Genomic DNA, 22,417 nt, shown 5'->3' on the forward strand with positions numbered 1-22,417 from the left:
AAAAGTCCCAAAAATTCCCCCAAAAATCAAAAAAACCCCCAAAAATCAAAAAAAATTCCCCAAAACCACCCGAAAAAAATCCCTAAAAATTCCCAAAAATTCCCAAAAAATTCCCAAAATTCCCCAAAATCCCAAAAATTCCCCAAAATTCCCAAAACCTACCTGGCGCAGCAGCAGAGGGCGGGGCAGGAGGCGGAGCTCTCGCGGCGGAACTTTCCGGAACTGGGGCTGTCGTGGCACTGAGCGATGTAGGCGTGGAGCGGCGAGTGGCGCCTGTCACCTTCCGGCTGGTTCTGGGGACACAAAATGTCATTGTCACCTCAGTGTCACCTTCCGGCTGGTTCTGGGGACAGAAATGTGTCATTGTCACCTCAGTGTCACCTTCCGGCTGGTTCTGGGGACAGAAATGTGTCATTGTCACCTCTTTGTCACCTTCCGGCTGGTTCTGGGGACAGAAACGTGTCATTGTCACCTCAGTGTCATCCCACTGTCACCCTCAGGCTGGTTCTGGGGACAGAAACGTGTCATTGTCACCTCAGTGTCATCCCACTGTCACCCTCAGGCTGGTTCTGGGGACAGAAAACTGTCATTGTCACCTCAGTGTCACCTTCCGGCTGGTTCTGGGGACAGAAATGTGTCATTGTCACCTCTTTGTCACCCTCGGGCTGGGAATGGGGACAGGAAAGTGTCATTGTCACCCTTGGGGACACGGGATTGTCACCTCAGTGTCACCCCATTGTCACCCTCGGGCTGGTAATAGGGACAGAAACGTGTCATTGTCACCCTTGGGGACACGGGATTGTCACCTCAGTGTCACCTACCGGCTGGTTCTGGGGACAGAAATGTGTCATTGTCACCTAGGGGGACATGGGATTGTCACCCTCGGGCTGGTTCTGGGGACAAAAACGTGTCATTGTCACCTTGGGGACAGAAAATTGTCACCTCAGTGTCATCTCAGTGTCCCCCTCGGGCTGGTTCTGGGGGACAGGAAAGTGTCATTGTCACCTCATTGTCACCCTCGGGCTGGTTCTGGGGACAGAAATGTGTCATTGTCACCCTTTGGGACAGGAAATTGTCACCCTCGGGCTGGGAATGGGGACAGGGATAGAAAAGTGTCATTGTCACCTCATTGTCACCTCAGTGCCACCCTCGGGCTGGGAATGGGGACACAGAATTGTCACCTCAGGCTGGGCGTGGGGACAGGGACAGGTGAGGGGACAGACAAGGTGACAGAACGGACAAGACAGGGTGATGGACAGGTGATGTCACACACAGATGACGTCATACACAGATGATGTCACAGAGTTGTCACACGCAGATGACGTCACAGACAGGTGAGATAACACAGATAACACACAGGTAACACACAGGTAACACACAGATGACGTCACACAGGTGAGATCACACAGGTGAGATCACACAGGTAACACACAGGTAACACACAGATGACGTCACACAGGTCAGATAACACAAGGTGACATCACACACAGGTGAGATAACACACAGATAACACAAGGATGACGTCACCCAGGTGACAGGTGACACCCAGGTGACACACTCACCTTGATGGAGTCACACGACCCGGTGATGAGGTGAGATAACACAATGATAACGCACAGGTGACACACAGATGACGTCACACAGGTAACACACAGGTAACACACAGATGACGTCACACACAGGTGAGATAACACACAGATGACGTCACACACAGGTGAGATAACACACAGATGACATCACCCAGGTGACCCAGGTGACACCCAGGTGACACACCCACCTTGATGGAGTCGTAGGATCCGGTGATGAGGTGAGACAACACACATAACACACAGGTAACACACAGATGACATCACACAGGTGAGATAACACACAGAAAATGTCACACACAGGTGAGATAACACACAGATGACGTCACCCAGGTGACCCAGGTGACACCCAGGTGACACACCCACCTTGATGGAGTCGTATGACCCGGTGATGAGGGCGATGAAGAGGCTGAGCACCATGTAGATGAAGAGGGCGCTGAAGGAGTACAGGTACACCTGGCTGAAGAGCCACACCAGAGCCCCGCTGGGCCGCAGAGCCGCGAAGGTGGCGAACATGTCATCGCCGTTGACCAGGGAGAACAGGCACTCGGACACCATGGACAGCGACCGGAACTGCGGACAGGGACACCTGGGTCACACCTGTGTCACACCTGTCACACCTGTGTGTCACACCTGTAATCTGTATAACTCCCCATGTCATCGCCGTTCACCAGCGAAAACAGGCACTCGGACACCATGGACAGCGACCGGAACTGCAGACAGGGACAGTGTCACCTGTGTCACCTGTCACACCTGTGTCACACCTGTGTCACCTGTCACACCTGTAACACCTATAACTCCCCATGTCATCGCCGTTCACCAGGGAGAACAGGCACTCGGACACCATGGACAGCGACCGGAACTGCGGACAGGGACAGTGTCACCTGTGTCACCTGAGTGTCACCTGTCACACCTGTCACACCTGTAACTCCCCATGTCATCGCCGTTCACCAGGGAGAACAGGCACTCGGACACCATGGACAGCGAGCGGAACTGTGGACAGAGACAATGTCACCTGTGTCACCTGTCACACCTGTGTCACACCTGTGTCACACCTGTGTCACACCTGTAATCATCTGTGACACACGTAACTCCCCATGTCATCGCCATTGACCAGGGAAAACAGGCACTCGGACACCATGGACAGCGAGCGGAACTGTGGACAGGGACAGTGTCACCTGTGTCACCTGTCACACCTGTGTCACACCTGTGTGTCACCTGTCACACCTGTAATCCCCCATGTCATCGCCATTGACCAGCGAGAACAGGCACTCGGACACCATGGACAGCGACCGGAACTGCGGACAGGGACAGTGTCACCTGGGTGTCACCTGTCACACCTGTATCACACCTGTGTGTCACCTGTGTGTCACACCTGTCACACCTGTAACTCCCCATGTCATCGCCATTGACCAGCGAGAACAGGCACTTGGATACCATGGACAGCGACCGGAACTGGGGACAGGGACAGTGTCACCTGTGTCACCTGTCACACCTGTCACACCTGTAACTCCCCATGTCATCGCCATTGACCAGCGAGAACAGGCACTCGGACACCATGGACAGCGACCGGAACTGCGGACAGTGACACCTGTGTCACCTGGGTGTGTCACACCTGTGTCACACCTGTCACACCTGTGTCACTCACAGCTCACCTGTGCGATTTGGGAATCTCCCAACCCCAAAACTGGGATTTGGAAAGGAAACCAAACCCCAAAAGTGGGATTTGGGGAAGGAACAGAAATCCCAAAAGTGGGATTTGGAAGAAACCCAAATCCCTGAACGGGAATTTGGGAATCTCCCAAACCCCAAATCCCAAAATTTGGGAATCTCTCAACCCCAAATCCCGAAATTTGGGAATCTCTCAACCCCAAATCCCGAAATCTGGGAATCTCTCAACCCCAAATCCCAAAATTTGGGAATCTCCCAAACCCAAATCCCAAAATTTGGGAATCTCCCAAACCCAAATCCCAAAATTTGGGAATCTCCCAACCCCAAAATCCCAAAATTTGGGAATCTCTCAACCCCAAATCCCAAAATTTGGGAACTTCCCAAACCCAAATCCCAAAATTTGGGAATCTCCCAACCCCAAATCCCGAAATTTGGGATCACCTGGAGCTCACCTTGACGTGGTGCGGCCCCAGGACGATCCATCCACAAAAACAATATCCCAAATAAATCACAGCACAGGGATTTGGGAATCTCAAATCTCCATCCCAACCCCAAATCCCAAAATTTGGGAATCTCCAAATCCCAAAATTTGGGATCACCTGGAGCTCACCTTGACGTGGTGAGGCCCCAGGACGATCCATCCGCAGAAACAATATCCCAAATAAATCACAGCACAGGGATTTGGGATCATCCCAACCCCAAACCCCAAAATTCGGGAATCTCCCAAAATCCAGAATTTGAGAATCTCCAATCCCGAAATTTGGGATCACCTGGAGCTCACCTTGACGTGGTGAGGCCCCAGGACGATCCAGCCGCAGAAACAATATCCCAAATAAATCACACCACAGGGATTTGGGAATCTCAAATCTCCATCCCAACCCCAAAATCCCAAAATTTGGGAATCTCCAAATCCCAAAATTTGGGATCACCTGGAGCTCACCTTGACGTGGTGCGGCCCCAGGACGATCCAGCCGCAGAAACAATACCCCAAATAAATCACAGCATAGGGATTTGGGATCATCCCAAACCCAAAATCCCAAAATTTGGGAATCTCCCAACCCCAAAATCCCGAAATTTGGGATCACCTGGAGCTCACCTTGACGTGGTGAGGCCCCAGGACGATCCAGCCGCAGAAACAATATCCCAAATAAATCACAGCCACGCAGCAGCAGAACCGGATGACGTTGGGAAGAGCAACGCGCAGAGTGACGATCAGGATCTGGGGGGAAAAACGGGAAAAATGGGAAAAATGGGAATTGACCATGGGAAATTGGGAATTATCCATGGGAAAAATGGGAATTATCGATGGGAAATGGGAATTATTCAGATGGAAAATGGGAATTGTTGATGGGAAATGGGAATTATCCATGGGGAAATGGGAATTGTTGATGGGAAAATGGGAATTATCCATGGGAAAATGGGAATTATCCATGGAAAATGGGAATTATTGATGGGAAATGGGAATTGTTGATGGGAAATTGGGAATTATTGATGGGAAATGGGAATTATCCATGGGAAATGGGAATTATCCATGGAAAATGGGAATTGTTGATGGGAAAATGGGAATTGTTGATGGGAAAATGGGAATTATTGATGGGAAATGGGAATTATGGATGGGAAAATGGGAATTGTTGATGGGAAATTGGGAATTGTTGATGGGAAATTGGGAATTATCGATGGGAAATGGGAATTGTTGATGGGAAAATGGGAATTATTGATGGGAAATGGGAATTATTGATGGAAAATGGGAATCGTTAATGGGAAATGGGAATTGTTGATGGGAAATTGGGAATTATTCAGGGGTGGATGATATCCCTGTCACACCCAGCCCTGTCCCCAATGTCCCCAGGTGTCCCAGGTGTGTCCCCAGGTGTGTCCCATGTGTCCCCAGGTGTCCCCAGGTGTGTCCCCAATGTCCCCAGGTGTCCCCAGTGTCACTCACATTGTACTTCTGGAAGAAGATCAGGTATCTGATCACCCCAACCCAGCCCTGTCCCTCTCCCCAATGTCCCCAGGTGTGTCCCCAATGTCCCCAGGTGTCCCCAGGTGTGTCCCCAGGTGTCCCCAGGTGTGTCCCCAGGTGTCACTCACGTTGTACTTCTGGAAGAAGATCAGGTATCTGATCACCCCAACCCAGCCCTGTCCCTGTCCCCAGTGTCCCCAGGTGTCCCCAGGTGTGTCCCAGGTGTCCCCAGGTGTCCCCAGTGTCACTCACGTTGTACTTCTGGAAGAAGGTCAGGTATCTGATCACCCCAACCCAGACCAGCAGAGTCGATGTCCCCAAGAGGATGCTGCAGACGTCATAGCCGGAGAAGTTCTGAGGGACATCGGGGACATTGGGGACATTGGGGGACATTTGGGGCATTGGGGGTGTTGGGGACACTGGGGACACTGGGGGATATTTGGGGACATTGGGGATGTTGGGGACATTGGGGACATTTGGGGCATTGGGGACATTAATGGGGATATTGGGGGATATTTGGGGACAATGGGGACATTGGGGATATTAGGGACATTGGGGACATTGGGGATATTGGGGACATTGGGGATATTAGGGACAATGGGGACATTGGGGACATGGGGACAGTGCCACCTCCATGTCCCCTGGAGCACAAGGATGTCTCTAATGCCACCCTGGCCACTGTCCCCAATGACAATGGCACTGTCCCCAGGGGTGGCACTGTCCCCAATGGCAATGGCACTGTCCCCAAGATGCTGTCCTTGTCCCCAATGACAATGGCACTATCCCCAGTGATGGTGGCACTGTCCCCAAGGGTGGTGGCACTGTCCCCAATGACAATGGCACTATCCCCAATGGTGGCACTGTCCCCAGTGACAATGGCACTGTCCCCAGTGATGGTGGCACTGTCTCCAGGAGTGGTGGCACTGTCCCCAGGAGTGGTGGCACTGTCCCCAGTGATGGCGGCACTGTCCCCAGGAGTGGTGTCACTGTCCCCAATGACAATGGCACTGTCCCCAGTGATGGCGGCACTGTCCCCAATGACAATGACACTGTCCCCAGCCCTGTCCTTGTCCCCAGTGACAATGGCACTGTCCCCAGCCCTGTCCCTGTCCCCAGCGGTCACCTTGGCCTCGATGCCGATCTTGAGCACAGTGCCCAGCACGGTCAGCAGGTCACTGCTGACCAACAGCAAGTACCAGCCGTTGAGGAACTCCAGGCGGTCAGCCAGGGACACCGAGTGACCATAGCGGCGCTGGAAGAACCGGCTGAACTCCTGAGGGGACATCGGAATGTCATTGTCACCGTGATTGTCATTGTCACTGTCATAGTCACTGTCATTGTTACTGTCACTGTTATGGTCACTGAGGAACTCCAGGCGGTCAGCCAGGGACACCGAGTGACCATAGCGGCGCTGGAAGAACCGGCTGAACTCCTGAGGGGACATCGGAATGTCATTGTCATTGTCACTGACATTGTTAGTGTTATTGTCATTGTCACTGTCATTGTCACTGTTATGGTCACTGAGGAGCTCCACCGGTCAGCCAGGGACACTGAGTGACCATAGCGGTGCTGGAAGAACCGGCTGAACTCCTGAGGGGACACCAGAGTGTCACTGTCACTGTCATTGTCACTGTCATTGTCACCCCCTGGTCACTAAGAACTCCACTCGTCAGATATGGACAGCAGAAGAACTGGCTGAACTCTCATCTCAGAAATCCCAGAAATCCCCTAAATCCCATAAATCCCACCCATCCTAGAAATTCCACCAATTCCCTAAATCCCACCGATCAATCCCATCAATCGTATAAATCCATCCCAACTCACTCATCCTATAAATCCCATCCCATCAATCCCATAAATCCCATCAATCCCATCCCATCCCATCCCAAAATCCCATCAATCCCATCCCAAAATCCCATCCCATCCATCCCATCCCATCCAATCCATCCCATCCTATAAATCCCCAAATCCCATAAACCCCATAAATCCCCAAACCCCATTAAAAACCCCATTAAAAACCCCATAAAAAAACCCCACAAAAAAACCCACAAAAACCCCATAAACCCCACAAACCCCCTAAAAACCCCCTAAAAACCCCATAAAAAAACCCATTAAAAACCCATAAAAACCCCATAAACTCCACAAATCCCATAAAAACCCCACAAAAACCCCATAAAAACCCCATAAAACCCCCCAAAGTGCTGACCCTCTGCAGCAGGAATCCCCTGAGGATGGAGCGAGCGCAGAGCACGAAGGACAGAGAGCAAACGGCGATCACCAGGATGTCGAAGAACAGCCGGAAGGAATTGTCACCTGAGGGGACAAACGGGAACACAGTGACACCCTGAGTGTGACAAACACCCTTGGGGACACACATGGGAACACCCTCGGGGACAGCCTTGGGGACACTCATGGGGACAGAGAGCAAACGGCGATCACCAGGATGTCAAAGAACAGCCGGAAGGAATTGTCACCTGAGGGGACAAACGGGACACAGTGACACCTGAGTGTGACAGACACCCTTGGGGACACCCTTGGGGACACTCAAGGGGACACTCTAGGGACAGAGAGCCTCCGCGATCACCAGGATGTCAAAGAACAGCCGGAAGGAATTGTCACCTGAGGGGACAAATGGGGACACAGTGATGCACTGAGCCTGGGGGACACCCTGAGTGTGACAGACAGCCTTGGGGACATCCCTGGGGACACTCCTTGGGACACCCTGAGTGTGACAGAGAGCCTTGGGACAGTCTTGGGGACAGAGAGCAAACGGCGATCACCAGGATGTCGAAGAACAGCCGGAAGGAATTGTCACCTGAGGGGACAAACGGGAACACAGTGACACCCTGAGTGTGACAAACACCCTTGGGGACACACATGGGAACACCCTCGGGGACAGCCTTGGGGACACTCATGGGGACAGAGAGCAAACGGCGATCACCAGGATGTCAAAGAACAGCCGGAAGGAATTGTCACCTGAGGGGACAAACGGGGACACATGGGTGTGACAGGGACAGGGGACACCTTTGGGAACAGCCTGAGTGTGACAGGGACAGGGGACACCCTGAGTGTGACAGGGACAGGGGACACCCATGGGGAGATGTGCCACCCCACTGTCACCCATTGTCACCTCTGCCCGGACACTGAGGTGCTGGCACTGCCGGGGACAAGGGACACCCCATTGTCACCGGTTGTCACCTGTGCCGGACACAGCCGGGTGCTGGCACTGCTGGGGACAGATGTCACCCCCCCAGGTCATTGTCACCCATTGTCACCCATTGTCACCTGTGCCGGACACAGCTGGGTGCTGGCACTGCCCAGTGTCACCCACTGTCACCCATTGTCACCCATTGTCACCCATTGTCACCCATTGTCACCCATTGTCACCATTGTCACCTGTGCCAGACACGGCGGGGTGCTGGCACTGCCCATTGTCACCCGTTGTCACCCTGTTGTTGTCACCTGTGCCGGACACAGCCGGGTGCTGGCACTGCCCATTGTCACCCATTGTCACCCATTGTCACCCATTGTCACCTGTGCCGGAGACGGCCGGGTGCTGGCACTGCCCACTGTCACCCACTTCTGTCACCCATTGTCACCCGTTGTCACCTGTGCCGGCCATGGCCGGGTGCTGACACTGCTGGGCAGTGTCACCCGGTTTGTCACCCATTGTCACCTGTGCCGGACACAGCCGGGTGCTGGCACTGCCCATTGTCACCCATTGTCACCCATTGTCACCCATTGTCACCCATTGTCACCCGCTGTCACCTGTGCCGGACAAGGCCGGGTGCTGGCACTGCTGGGGACAGATGTCACCCCCTCAGGTCACTGTCACCCTGTTGTTGTCACCTGTGCCGGACACGGCCGGGTGCTGGCACTCCCTGATGGCCGCTCGAGTGTCCAGCCTGATCCTCACCCTGCCACTGTGGGCGCTGTTGTCAAACGTGATCTGGGGACACACAGGTGGCACTGTCACTCTCACCGTCACTGTCACCGTCACTGTCACCTCAGCATCTGCCCGGTGCCCAGCGACAGCCGAGGACATGAGAGGGGGACATGAGGGACACTGAGGGACACTCAGAGACACTTGGGGACACGGAAAGGACATTTGGGGACACTCAGGGGACCTGGGGACACTCAGGTGACACAAAGGTGACACTGAGGTGACTCTGGGGACACTGAGGGGCCACAGGTGACACTGGGGTGACACTGGGGTGACACTGGGGTGCAACAGGTGACACTCACAGTGACACACAAGTGACACTGAGGTGACACTGGGGTGACACTGGGGTGACACTGGGGTGACACTGGGGTGACATTTGGGGACACTGAGGTTGACACTCAGGGACACTCAGGTGACATTTGGGGACACTCAGGTGCCACAGGTGACACTCAGGTGACACTGGGGTGACACAGGTACCACTCAGGTGCCACTCAGGTGACATTTGGGGACACTCAGGGACAAAGGTGACAATCACAGTGACACACAGGTGACACTGGGGTGACACTGGGGTGCCACAGGTAACCCTCAGATGACACTGAGGTGACACTCAGGTGACATTTGGGTACACTGAAGTGACACAGGTGCCACTCAGGTGACACTGGGGACACAGAGGTGACACTCACGGTGACCCCGAAGGTGTAGCAATCGGGGATCTCGTTGTTGAGCAGAGTTTGGATGTTGATGGCTTTGAGTTGGAACTCGATGGTGACATTGATCAGCCTGAGGGGACAGCGGGGACAGCGCTGGCATCCCGGGGACAACACGGGAATAACCCAAAAAACCCAAAATCCCAAAAAAAATCCCCATGGAATTCCCAAAAACCCAAAATCCCCAAAAAAAAATCAATGGGGATTCCCAAACAACCCAAAATCCCAAAAAAACCCCAATGGAATTCCCCAAAAAAACCAAAATCCCCAAAAAAAAAAAGGGAATTTCCACAAAAAAACCCAAAAAAATCAATGGGAATTCCTGAAATCCCCAAAATCCCCAATGGGAATTCCCAAAATCCAAAAAAAACCCCAATGGGAATTCTCAAAAAAACCCAAAATCCCAAAAAAACCCCCAATGGGGATTCCCAAAAAAACCCCAAAATCCCCAAAAAAACCCCAATGGGAATTCCCAAAATCCCAAAAAAAAAACCCCAATGGGGAAGGGGAAAATTCCATTTGGGGGATTTTGGGGGACTTTTGGGGTTTTGGGGATTTTTGGGTTTTTGGGATTTTTGGAGATTTTGAGAATTATTGGGTTTTTTGGGATTTTGGGGTTTTTTGGTGGATTTTTGGGGTTTTCGGGGATTCTGGGTTTTTTTGGGATTATTGGGATTTGGGTTTTTTGGGGAATTTTTGGGGGTTTTGGGGATTTTTGGGTTTTTGGGATTTTTGGAGATTTTGAGGATTATTGGGTTTTTTGGGATTTTGGGGTTTTTTGGTGGATTTTTGGGGTTTTTGGTGGATTTTTGGGGTTTTTGGGGGGATTTTGGGGTTTTTTTGGGATTATTGGGATTTGGGTTTTCTGGGGGATTTTTAGGGTTTTTGGGGATTCTGGGGTATTTTGGGGATTTTGGTTTTTTGGGGTATTTTTGGAGTTTTTGGGGATTTTTGGGTTTTGGGGATTTTTGGAGATTTTGAGGACTATTAGGGGTTTTGGGATTATTGTGTTTTTGGGGGTTTTGGGGTTTTTTGGGGTATTTTTGGGGTTTTTGGGGATTCTGGGTTTTTTTGGGATTTTGGGGGTTTTGGTTTTTTTGGGGATTTTGGGATTTTTGGTTTTTTTGGGGGATTTTTGGGGTTTTTGGGGTTCACCTGTGGAACTGTAGGGTGAAGTTGCTGTCTCTCCCGTCCAGCACTGGAGGCTGAGGGTTTGTGGGATCGATGTGCAGGCAGTCTGTGGGGTCAGGGGGAGGAGAGATCCTAAATGTCCTGGGAACATCCCAAATCCCAAATCTTCTGGGATTCCTAATGCCCTGGGAACATCCCAAATCCCAAAACCCCTGGGATCCCAAATGCCCTGGGATCATCCCAAATCCCAAACTCCAAAACCCCTGGGACCATCCCAAATCCCAAATCCCGAATCTTCTGGGATCCCAAATGCCCTGGAATCATCCCAGACCCCAAATCCCAAACCCCAACCTCCTGGCTTGGACAATCCCAAACCCCAAACCCAATCCCAAACTACAAAAACAAACCCCAATCCCAAATCCAACCCCCAAACCCCCTGATTTGAACCATCCCAATCCCCAAATCCCAAACCCCAAAATCTACACCCCAAACCCAATTCCGAACCCCAATCCCAAAGCCAATCCCAAACCCTGCACCCCAATCCCAACCCCAATCCCCAAACTCGAATCCCAAACTGAATCCCAAACCCAAACCTCCTGGTTTGAACCATCCCAAACCCCAATCCCAAACCCCAAAATCTACACCTCAAACCCCATGGTTTGAACCACCCCAATGCCAAACCCCAACCCCAAATCCTGATCTCAATCCCCAAATCCCAAACCCAAATCCCAAACCCCGTACCCAAACCTCCTGGTTTCAATCATCCAAAATCCCCAATCCCAAACCTCAAACCCCAATCCCAAACCCCAATCCCAACCCCAAACCCTAAACCCCAAACCAAACCCCAATCCCAAATCTCAAACCCAAACCCCAAACCCCAATCCCAAATCCCAAACTGAATGCCAAATCCCAAACCTCCTGGTTTAAATCATCCCAAACCCCAATCCCCAAGATCTACACCCCAAACCCCAAACCCCATGGTCTGAACCACCCCAAACCCCAATCTCAATCCCAAATCCTGATCCCAAACCCTACACCCCAATCCCAACCCAGACCCCAATCCCAAACCCCAAACCTCATGGTTTGAACCACCCCAATCCCAAATCTCATACCCAAATCTCAATCCCAAACCCCAATCCCAGACCCCAAATCCTGATCCCAATCCCAACCCCAGACCCCAAACCCAAACCCAATCTCAAACCCCAATCTCAATCCCAAACCCCAAACCCTACACCCCAACCCCCAATCCCAATCCCCAATCCCCAATCCCAACCCCAACCCCAAACCCCAAACCACAATCCCAACCCCAAACCCCAAAGCCAAACCTCCTGGTTTAAATCATCCCAAACCCAAACTCCAAAATCTACACCCCAAACCCCATGGTTTGAACCACCCCAATCCCAAATCCTGATCCCAGACCCCAAACCCAACCCCAAACCCCAAAATCTACACCCCAAACCCCAAACTCCATAGTTTGAACCACCCCAATCCCAAATCTCAATCCCAAACCCCAAACCCAATCCCAAACCCAAACCCCAACCCCAACCCCAAACCCCAACCCCAATCCCGTACCGGTGCTGACAGTGGGGTCGATGTCGAAGGTGTCGTTTTCGGGGTCGATGTCACCTCGGCGGAAGTAGCTTTGGCACAGCCGCAGCCCCGGGGGGCCAGCGGGGTCACCTGTGGGGTCACCTGCGGGGTCACCGTAGCCATAGCGGCCCAGGGTGGCGTTGGGGACAGCCAGGTACTGCGGGGACAGTTGGGGACATCTGTGTCACCCTAAATCAGCACTGTGACCCTAAAATGTCACAGTGACCCTAAAATGTCACAGTGACCCTAAATATCTGTGATCCCAAATATCTGTGACCCCAATGTCACAGGCCAGGGTGGCGTTGGGGACAGCCAGGTACTGCGGGGACAGTTTGGGGACATCTGTGTGACCCTAAATCAGCACTGTGACCCTAAACTGTCACAGTGACCCTAAAATGTCACTGTGACCCCAATTCAGCCCAGGTGTCCCCAAACCTCTTCAGTGTCTGCAAATCACCTCAGTGTCCCCAAATCACCTCAGTGTCCCCAACCTCCTCAATGTCCCCAATGTCCCCAGTGTCCCCAAACCACTGATGTCCCCAACCTCCCCAATGTCCCCAATGTCCCCAATATCCCTGATGTCCAAACTCCCCCAACGCCCCCAACGCCCCCAACCTCCCTGATGTCCCCAATGTCCCCAACATCCCCAATGTGCCCATAATACCCCAATATCCCCAATGTCCCCAACCTCCCTGATGTCCCCAAACCCCCCAATGTCCCCAAACCCCCAGTGTCCCCAATGTCCCCAATATCCCCATGCCACCCTGATGTCCCAAACCTCCCCAATGTCCCCAAACCCCCAATGTCCCCGACCACCTCAATGTCCCCAATATCCCCAACCTCCCTGATGTCCTCAACCCTGCCAATGTCCCCATGCCACCTCACGTCCCCAAACCCCTGATGTCCCCAATGTCCCCAACCCTGCCGATGTCCCCATGCCACCTCAATGTCCCCAACGACCCTGATGTCCCCTATGTCTCCCAATGTCCTGTGTGTGTTACCTCAATGTCCCTCTAACTCTAATATCCCCAACATCCCCATGCCACCCCGATGTCCCCAACTCCTCCCAATGTCCCCGTGTCCCCATGTCACCTGGCGGATGGCGTGGCCCAGGTGGCCCAGCAGGTCACTCTGGGTGTACACGGCGTGACTGTCATCGGAGCCATCCTGGTAGTCCTTGAGGAACAGGTGGTGGAATGTCACCGAGTTGTCCTCCTTGAAGGTCACCACCAGCTGGTTACTGAGGCCAAACAGGATCAGCTGGGGACAGTTGGGGACAAAAGCCACCACCCCTGTCAGCTCCTGTCCCACCATGGGGACACTGCCGTGTTTCATCCCCACATGGTGTCACCCTTCACTTGGGGACAAAGGCCACCACCGTGCTCCCTGCCCAGTGTCCCCAAGTCCCTGTACCCTCTCCTTGGTGTCCCTGCCACCCCTTCTCCAGTGTCCCCAAGTCCCTGTGTCCCCTTCCTGGTGTCCCTGTGTCCCTCCCGATGTCCCCAAGTCCCTGTACTCCCTCCCCAGTGTCCCTGTGCCACATTCCTGATGTCCCCGTGCCCCTCCTGATGTCCCCAAATCCCTGTCCCTCTTCCCCACTGTCCTGTCACCCCTTCCCGAATGTCCCCAACTCCTTGTCCCCCATCCCCACAGTCCTGCCAGCCCTTCCCCATTGTCCCCAAATCCCTGTGCCCTCTCCTTCATGTCTCTGTGTCCCTCCTGATGTCCCCAAATCCCTGTCCCTCCTTTCCCTGCTGCTCTGCCACCCCTTCCCCAGTGTCCCCAAGTCCCTATCCCCACTCCTGATGTCCCCAAATCCCTGTCCCCCCTCTCCCCGCTGTCCTGCCACCCCTTCCCCAATGTCCCCAATTCCCTGTCCCCTCTCCTGTGTCCCTGCCACCCCTTCCCCCGTGTCCCCAAATCCCTGTCCCCCCTCTCCCCGCTGTCCTGCCACCCCTTCTCCATTGTCCCCAAGACCCTGTGTCCCCTTCCTGGTGTCCTTGTCCCACATTTCTGATGTCCCTGTGCCCCTCCCGATGTCCCCAAGTCCCTGTCTCCCCTCCCCGCTGACCTGCCACCCCTTCCCCATTGTCCCCATGTCCCTGTCCCTGCTCCTGATGTGTCCCTGCCACCCCATTCTCCATTGTCCCAATTCACATGCCCCTCCTGATGTCCCCAAATCCCTGTCCCTCTCCCCAGTCCTGTCACCCCTTCCCCATTGTCCCCAAGTCTCTGCGCTGCCCCTCTGTCCCCTCTGTCCCCTCTGTCCCCCCTGTCCCCTCTATCCCCCCTATCCCCTCTGTCCCCGCTGTCCCCACTGTCCCCACTGTCCCCCTATCCCCTCTGTCCCTTCTGTCCCCTCTGCCCTGCTGTCTCCTCTGTCCCCTCTGTCCCCGTTGTCCCCTCTGTCCCCTCTGTCCCCCCTGTCTCCTCTGTCCCCGCTGTCCCTTCTGTCCCCACTATCCCCTCTGTCCCCGCTGTCCCGGGCGCCACCTGCACGGTGACAATGACGATCTTGGCGAGCTGCAGCGCCAGTTTCACGGGTCGCCTGCCGCGCGCTCGGTACTTGTCGCACGGGCTCATGAAGAAGTACTTGAGGCGACGCCGCAGCTCCAACTCCTCCCGCCGCTCCTCCTCCTCATCCTCCTCCTCCTCCTCCTTCACCGGAACCGAAACCGGAACCGAAACCGGAACCGGAGCCACCGGAGGAGCCACCGGAGGAGCCACCGGAGCCACCGGAGGGACCGGAGGGGTGGCCTCGGCCGTGCCGTACCCGCCGCTGCGGCTCAGCAGCCGCTCGGTCTCTGGGGACAGCGGTGTCACCTCCCCTGTCAGCGCTATGCCGGTGTCCCCTCCCTGGCCCCGCTGATCCCCCCGGTGTCACCGGTGTCATCACCCCCCTTGTCGCCGCGGTTCTCTCGTCCCGGTGTCACCACCCCCGTCCCCGGTGTCGCTCCTGTCCCCAGATACCCCCCGCCTCCCTGTCACCGGTGTCCCCGGTGTCACCAGCCCCTGTCACCGGTGTCCCCAGTCCCCGCTGTCCCCTCGCCCCGGTATCGCTCCTGTCCCCGCTGTCCCCTGGCCCCGGTGTCACTCCTGTCCCCACTGTGCCCTGGCTCCGGTGTCACTCCTGTCCCCAGACAGCCCTCGCCTCCCTGTCACCGGTGTCCCAGTGTCCCCGGTGTCCCCAGCCCCTGTCATCGGTGTCCCAGTGTCCCCTGGCCCCACTGATCCCCCCGGGCCGGTCCCTGGTGTCGCTCCTGTCCCCGCTGTCCCCTCACCCCGGTGTCACTCCTGTCCCCACTGTCCCCTCGCCCCGGTGTCGCTCCTGTCCCCAGACACCCCTGGCCTCCCTGTCACCGGTGTCCCCGGTGTCACCAGCCCCTGTCACTGCTATACCGGTGTCCCCTGGCCCCGCTGATCCACCGGGCCAGTCCCCTGTGTCACCGGTGTCACTCCTGTCCCCGCTGTTACTCCTGTCCCTGGTGTCCTCTCGCCCCGGTGTCACTCCTGTCCCCAGTGTCCCCTGGCCCCGGTGTCGCTCCTGTCCCCAGTGTCCCCTGGCCCCGGTGTCGCTCCTGTCCCCAGACACCCCTGGCCTCCCTGTCACCAGTGTCCCGGTGTCCCCAGCCTCTGTCACCGGTGTCCCCTGTCCCCGCTGTCCCCTCGCCCCGGTGTCACTCCTGTCCCCGCTGTCCCCTGGCTCCAGTGTCCCCCTCGTCCCCGCTGTCCCCTCGTCCCGGTGTCACCACCCTCTGTCCCTGCTGTCCTCTCGTCCCGCTGTCACTCCTGTCCGCCGTTCCCTCCCTCCGTTGTCCTGTGTTCCCATTTGCACCCCACGTTCCCATCCCTGTCCCATCCCATCCCATATTCCATCCCGTTCCCCCATTCCCTCCATTCCCATTCCTCACATTATTATCAATTTCCGTTCCTATGTCCCATTTCCCCCATTTCCCGTATATTCCCATTCCATATCCCCCATTCCCACATTTCCCATATTCCCATATGCCGGTATATTCCCATCCCATTCCCCTTTCCCCCATTCCCTATCCCACCCATCCCATATTTCCCATATTCCATTTCCCCATTCTCATCCCATATCCCATATTCCTGATCCCATTCCCCCGTAAATTCCCATCTATTCCCATATATTCCCATATCCCCCATATATTCCCATATATCCCCTCTATTCCCATATCCCATATCCCCATTCCATTATCTCCTATATTCCCATATCCCCATATCCCATATCCCACATTCCATATATTCTCATATCCCATATCCCAATCCTATATTCCATATCACTCCCATATTCCCCATATCCCATATCCTCCATTTACTCCCATATATTCCCATATCCCCATATCCCATATCCCACATCCCATATATTCCCATATCCCATATCCCAATCCCATATTCCATATCCCAATCCCATATCCCCCATCCCCATCCCATATCCTCCATATATTCCCATATATTCCCATATCCCCCATATATTCCCGTATATTCCCATATCCCCCATTCCCATCCCATATCCCATATCCCCCAAATATTCCCTTATATTCCCCTATATTCCCATATATTCCTCCATCCCATATCCCCCATATATTCCCATATCCCCTATCCCCCATACCATAAATTCAAATTCCCACAAATTCCCATATATTCCCCTATATTGCCATCTATTCCCATATCCCCTATCCCCCATATATCCCCCATACCCCATAAATTCCCCTAAATTCCCATAAATTCCCATAAATTCCCATATATTCCCCTATATTCCCATCTATTCCCATATCCCCTATCCCCCATACCCCATAAATTCCCATAAATGCCCATATATTCCCCTATATTCCCATCTATTCCCATATCCCCTATCCCCCATATATCCCCATAAATTCCCATAAATTCCCATATATTCCCCTATTTTTTTTCCCCATAAATTCCTATATTCCCCTAAATTCCCATAAATTCCATAAGTCCCTATTCCATATCTATCCCCCATACTAATTTCCTAAATTGCTTAAATCTAAATCCCCCTAAATCCCCCCCTATTTCTCTAACGTCGCCGCCGCCATGCCCCGGGCCGCGCGCTCTCACATGACCGCGGCAGGAAGCGCTGGCCCCGCCCACAAACACCCGCGTGATTCCCTCCTTATTTGCATAACCACGCCCACCAGCTCCCGCCAATCACCGCGCCGGAACGCTGTGTATTTGCATAACCACGCCCCGTCTCCCAGAAAACACCGCGCGACTGAAGTCTATTAGCATAACCACGCCCACAAGCGGCGCGTGATTCGCTGCGGTATTAGCATAGCCACGCCCATCGCTGCCTGCCAATCACCGAGCGGGATTGAGCGCTCATTTGCATAACCACGCCCAGCCAGCTGACCGCGCGCAGCCGCTGTTCCCTCCCAGTGCTCCCAGTTAGAGCCAAACTGGGGGGGAAAGAGCTCCCAGTTCCCTCCCAGTGCTCCCAGTTAGAGCCAAACTGGGGGGGAAAGAGCTCCCAGTTCCCTCCCAGTACTCCCAGTTAGAGCCAAACTGGGGGGAAAGAGCTCCCAGTTCCTTCCCTGTGCTCCCAGTATCGCTCCCAGTGCTCCCAGTTCCCTCCCAGTACTCCCAGTTAGAGCCAAACTGGGGAAAGAGCTCCCAGTTCCTTCCAGTGCTCCCAGTATCGCTCCCAGTGCTCCCAGTTAGAGCCAAACTGGGGGAGAAAGAGCTCCCAGTTTCCTCCCAGTGCTCCCAGTTCCTTCCCAGCGCTCCCAGTAAGAGCCATACTGGGACAGATTGTGCTCCCAGTTCCTCCCAGTGCTCCCAGTTAGAGCCAAACTGGGGGGGAAAGAGCTCCCAGTTCCTTCCCTGTGCTCCCAGTATCGCTCCCAGTGCTCCCATGGTGGGGGGTGTGTGTTTTGTGTGTTTGTTTGTGTTTGTTTGTGTGTGGTTGGGGGGTTGTGTGTTCCCTCCCAGTGCTCCCAGTAAGAGCCATACTGGGGAGGATTGTGCTCCCAGTTCCCTCCCAGTGCTCCCAGTAAGAGCCATACTGGGGCAGATCCCAAACCGCGGCCAATTTCCAGACCTGCCGGTGCAGCTCTCGATCCATCCTGCATTCCGTCACTTCCCGCTTTTCTCCCCATTTTTTTCCCATTTTTTGCTTTTTTTCCAGAATTTTCCCCGCAGGGCAGGTCGAGTTGGGATATTCCCTGCAGTTCCCGGGATTGGCCGCCAGAGGGCGGCGCTGAGCTCCCAAACCCCCAATTCTCTCAGGAATTTTCGGGTTTGATCCCTTTTGGGGGATTTTCCCGAAAATCCCTAAAAATCCAGGAATTCAGCATCCCAAAAAAACCGCCGGGAACGATCCCGTGGCAAATCCCAGACCCCTTTCTGTTGGAATTTCCCCATCCGTGATCCCCGAGCGCGGCCGTTCCCAACCCTCCCGGAATTCATCCGGATCTATTTTGGGTTAAAAAAACAAAAAAAAAAAAAAAGAAAATCGCCGGAATTGCGGAGTGAGGATGTCGAATCCAGGAAATGGGAAGAGATTTCCATATGAATGGGAAGCCTCGAGGGCTGCTCTGAATTCCAGGGAAGCTGAAGGTCGGGATGAGTTTGGAATTCGGGCTGGGGGAGGGAGGGAGGTGTTTAGATTTCGTGGATTTTGTGGGAATTTCACGGATTTTGCGTGGATTTGGTGGTTTTTTCCAGCCACCCGGAGGTGTATTTCCCGTGGAATTCCCGAATGGTTTGGGGTGGGAATTGATCCAACCCCATCCCAATCCATAAAAAGGGAAAATTCCCAATATTCCAGGTGGATCCCAATATTCCAGGAATTCCCAGCCCCATGGGAATTCCATCCCGGGCAGGAATTCCCACATTTTAATCCCACAAATCTCCCGATTTTCCATTCCTACCCCAAATCCCTCCGAGCGCCGCGGCTCTCCTGGATGACATTCCCGGGATTTCTGCCATTCCCACCAGGTTTTTCCGGGAATGCCTCGTTAGGCGCTAATTGCTAATTAAGCACCTGCCGGGGGAAGGTGATTCATTCCCAAGCTGTTCCCGGCGGCAGCCAAAAAACAAACAAACAAACAAAAAAATAAAAATTCCTGGGGAAAAAAAAAATCCTCGGGAAGAGAATCCCGGCTGGATTTGGAAATTCCAGAGGGAATTTTTTTTGGGGGATTTGGAGATCCCAAAGCCAGCCGGGGCAGGAGAGAATCGCGGAATTCCCAAAGGGAGTTTTGAGGGAATAAAAAAGAAAATAAAAGGAGGAATTTAATCCTGTTCCAGGTGGGAAATTCCTCATTAAACTCCCGATTAAATTCCCTGCAGGATATTAAATTCCCAATTAAATTCCCAATTTCATTCCCTGAAGGACATTAAATTTCCGATTAAATTCCCAATTAAATTCCCGATTAAAATCCAGATTAAATTCCCTGCAGCACATTAAATTCCCAATTAAATTCCGATTAAATTCCCGATTAAATTCCCTGAAGGACATTAAATTTCCGATTAAATTCCCAATTAAATTCCCTGCAGGACATTAAATTCCCAATTAAATTCCCGATTAAATTCCCAACTAAATTCCCGATTAAATTCCCTGAAGGACATTAAATTCCCGATTAAATTCCCGATTAAATTCCTGATTAAAATCCCAATTAAATTCCCGATTAAATTCCCTGATGAACATTAAATTCCCGATTAAATTCCCAATTAAATTCCCAATTAAATTCCCTGATGGACATTAAATTCCCGATTAAATTCCCAATTAAGTTCCCAATTAAATTCCCGATTAAATTCCCTGATGGACATTAATTTCCCGATTAAATTCCCGATTAAATTCCCAATTAAATTCCCTGATGGACATTAAATTCCCGATTAAATTCCCAATTAAATTCCCGATTAAAATCCAGATTAAATTCCCTGCAGCACATTAAATTCCCAATTAAATCCCCGATTAAACTTCCAATTAAATTCCCAATTAAATTCCCGATGAAATTTCCAATTAAATTCCTGATTAAATTCCCGATTAAATTCCCAATTAAATTCCCAATTAAATTCCCAGTTAAATTCCCAATTAAATTCCCTGATGGACATTAAATTCCCGATTAAATTCCCAATTAAATTCCCAATTAAATTCCCAGTTAAATTCCCAATTAAATTCCCTGATGGACATTAAATTCCCGATTAAATTCCCAATTAAATTCCCAATTAAATTCCCAGTTAAATTCCCAATTAAATTCCCTGATGGACATTAAATTCCCGATTAAATTCCCAATTAAATTCCTGATTAAAATCCCAATTAAATTCCCGATTAAATTCCCTGATGAACATTAAATTCCCGATTAAATTCCCAATTAAATTCCCAATTAAATTCCCGATTAAATTCCCTGCAGGACATTAAATTCCCGATGAAATTCCCAATCCCACCCCAGTGCCAGCAGTGGGATTCCTGCCCAGCCTTGGCCTCATTCCCAGATTGTTCCCAATCCTCCTTCCAAGTGCTAAATTCCCTTCCCGGGGAGAGAATCCTTGGAATTTCCATCCCAAAAAATCCCGAAATTCCCAAGGAGGAAAAGAGCAGGAAAACGGGGAGAAAACAGCAGGAAAAACTAATCCAGGAGTGAGGAATTGGAATAGAAATTCGTGGAAAAAATAATTCATGGAAAAAATAATTCATGGAAAAAATAATTCATGGAAAAGAAAAAAATCATGGAAAAAATTCGTGGAAAAGAAAAAATTCATGGAAAAAATAATTCATGGAAAAGAAAAAATTAATGGAAAAAATTAATGGAAAAGAAAAAATTAATGGAAAAAATTAATGGAAAAAATAACTCATGGAAAAAATAAATCATGGAAAAATTCATGGAAAAGAAAAATTAATGGAAAAGAAAAAATTCATGGAAAAAATAATTCATGGAAAAGAAAAAATTCATGGAAAAAATTCCCGGAAAAGGAGGAAAAAGGAAAGGGAAAAATCATCACAGAGCACAGGGAACAGCGAAGAGATTTCTTTTATTTGCTGTCGGAAGGAAGATGGAATTTGGCCCCAAAATTCCCAAAAAAACTATGGAAAAATCCAACCAAAGCCAGCTGGGGACTGAAGGCAGAGCAGCTCCATGCGGCGTGGGGGAGAAAATTCCGGAAAAACCGAGAGAATTCCAGGGAATTCTCCAGAAAATTCCAGAAAAATCCGAAAGGATTCCAGAAAAAATGAGAGAATTCCGGAAAAAACTGAGAGAATTCCGGAAAAAATGAGAGAATTCCAGAAAAACTGAGAGAATTCCAGGGAATTCTCCAGAAAATTCCAGAGAAACCCAAAAGGATTCTGGAAAAACTGGAGAGATGGGAGGAAAAAAAAGGGGAAAGAAAAAGAGGGGAAAGGGAGGAAAAGAAGGAGGAAAAATTGGGGGAAATAGGGAAAAAAAGGGGAAAAAGGGGAAAAAGGGGGAAAGGGGGGAAAAAGGAAAAAATGGGGAAAAACTGGGAAAAATAAGCAGGAAAAAGGGAAAAAAGGGGTAAAGAAAGGGGGAAAAGGGAAAAAAGGAAAAGTGAAAAAGGGGAAAAATTGGAAAAAGGTGGAAAAAGTGGGAAAAGGCAGAGAAAAAAGTGGGGGGGGAAAAAGGGGAAAAAGGAAAAGGCAGAAAAAAGTGGGAAAAGGGGGGTAAAAAGTGGGGAAAAAAGGGGAAAAGTGGGAAAAAAAGAGGGGAAAAGGGGGGAAAAGGTGGAGAAAGGGAAAAGGGGAGAAAAAATGGAAAAAAAGTGGAAAAAAGGTGGAAAAAGTGGGAAAAAGGGAGAAAAAAGGGGGAAAAAAGGGGGAGAAAGG

General features: G+C 51.9%; 1 protein-coding gene and 1 long non-coding RNA gene across 2 annotated transcripts; both read right to left on the reverse strand.

Moving 5' to 3' along the window:
• Nucleotides 1–158: 158 nt before the first annotated feature.
• Nucleotides 159–15,792, reverse strand: LOC146422708 (mucolipin-1-like). The gene is made up of 13 exons (XM_085045789.1): nt 15,720–15,792; nt 15,085–15,443; nt 13,684–13,851; nt 12,574–12,748; nt 11,026–11,107; nt 9,847–9,943; nt 9,070–9,169; nt 7,427–7,533; nt 6,344–6,493; nt 5,473–5,574; nt 4,354–4,476; nt 1,953–2,159; nt 159–293 (listed from the first exon to the last, which is right to left on the reverse strand). The coding sequence occupies exons 1-13, from the start codon at nt 15,790–15,792 to the stop codon at nt 159–161; spliced, it is 1,878 nt and encodes a 625-aa protein (XP_084901915.1).
• Nucleotides 15,793–21,587: 5,795 nt separating this feature from the next.
• LOC146422709 (uncharacterized) lies at nt 21,588–22,013 on the reverse strand. The gene is made up of 2 exons (XR_014848054.1): nt 21,827–22,013; nt 21,588–21,762 (listed from the first exon to the last, which is right to left on the reverse strand). It is a non-coding gene; the product is annotated as an uncharacterized LOC146422709 (long non-coding RNA).
• Between the last annotated feature and the right edge of the window lie 404 nt (nt 22,014–22,417).

Source organism: Lichenostomus cassidix, unplaced genomic scaffold (genome assembly GCF_008360975.1).
Source record: "Lichenostomus cassidix isolate B80296 unplaced genomic scaffold, HeHo_3.0 HiC_scaffold_39, whole genome shotgun sequence".
In the NCBI taxonomy this organism is placed as follows: Eukaryota; Metazoa; Chordata; class Aves; order Passeriformes; family Meliphagidae; genus Lichenostomus; species Lichenostomus cassidix.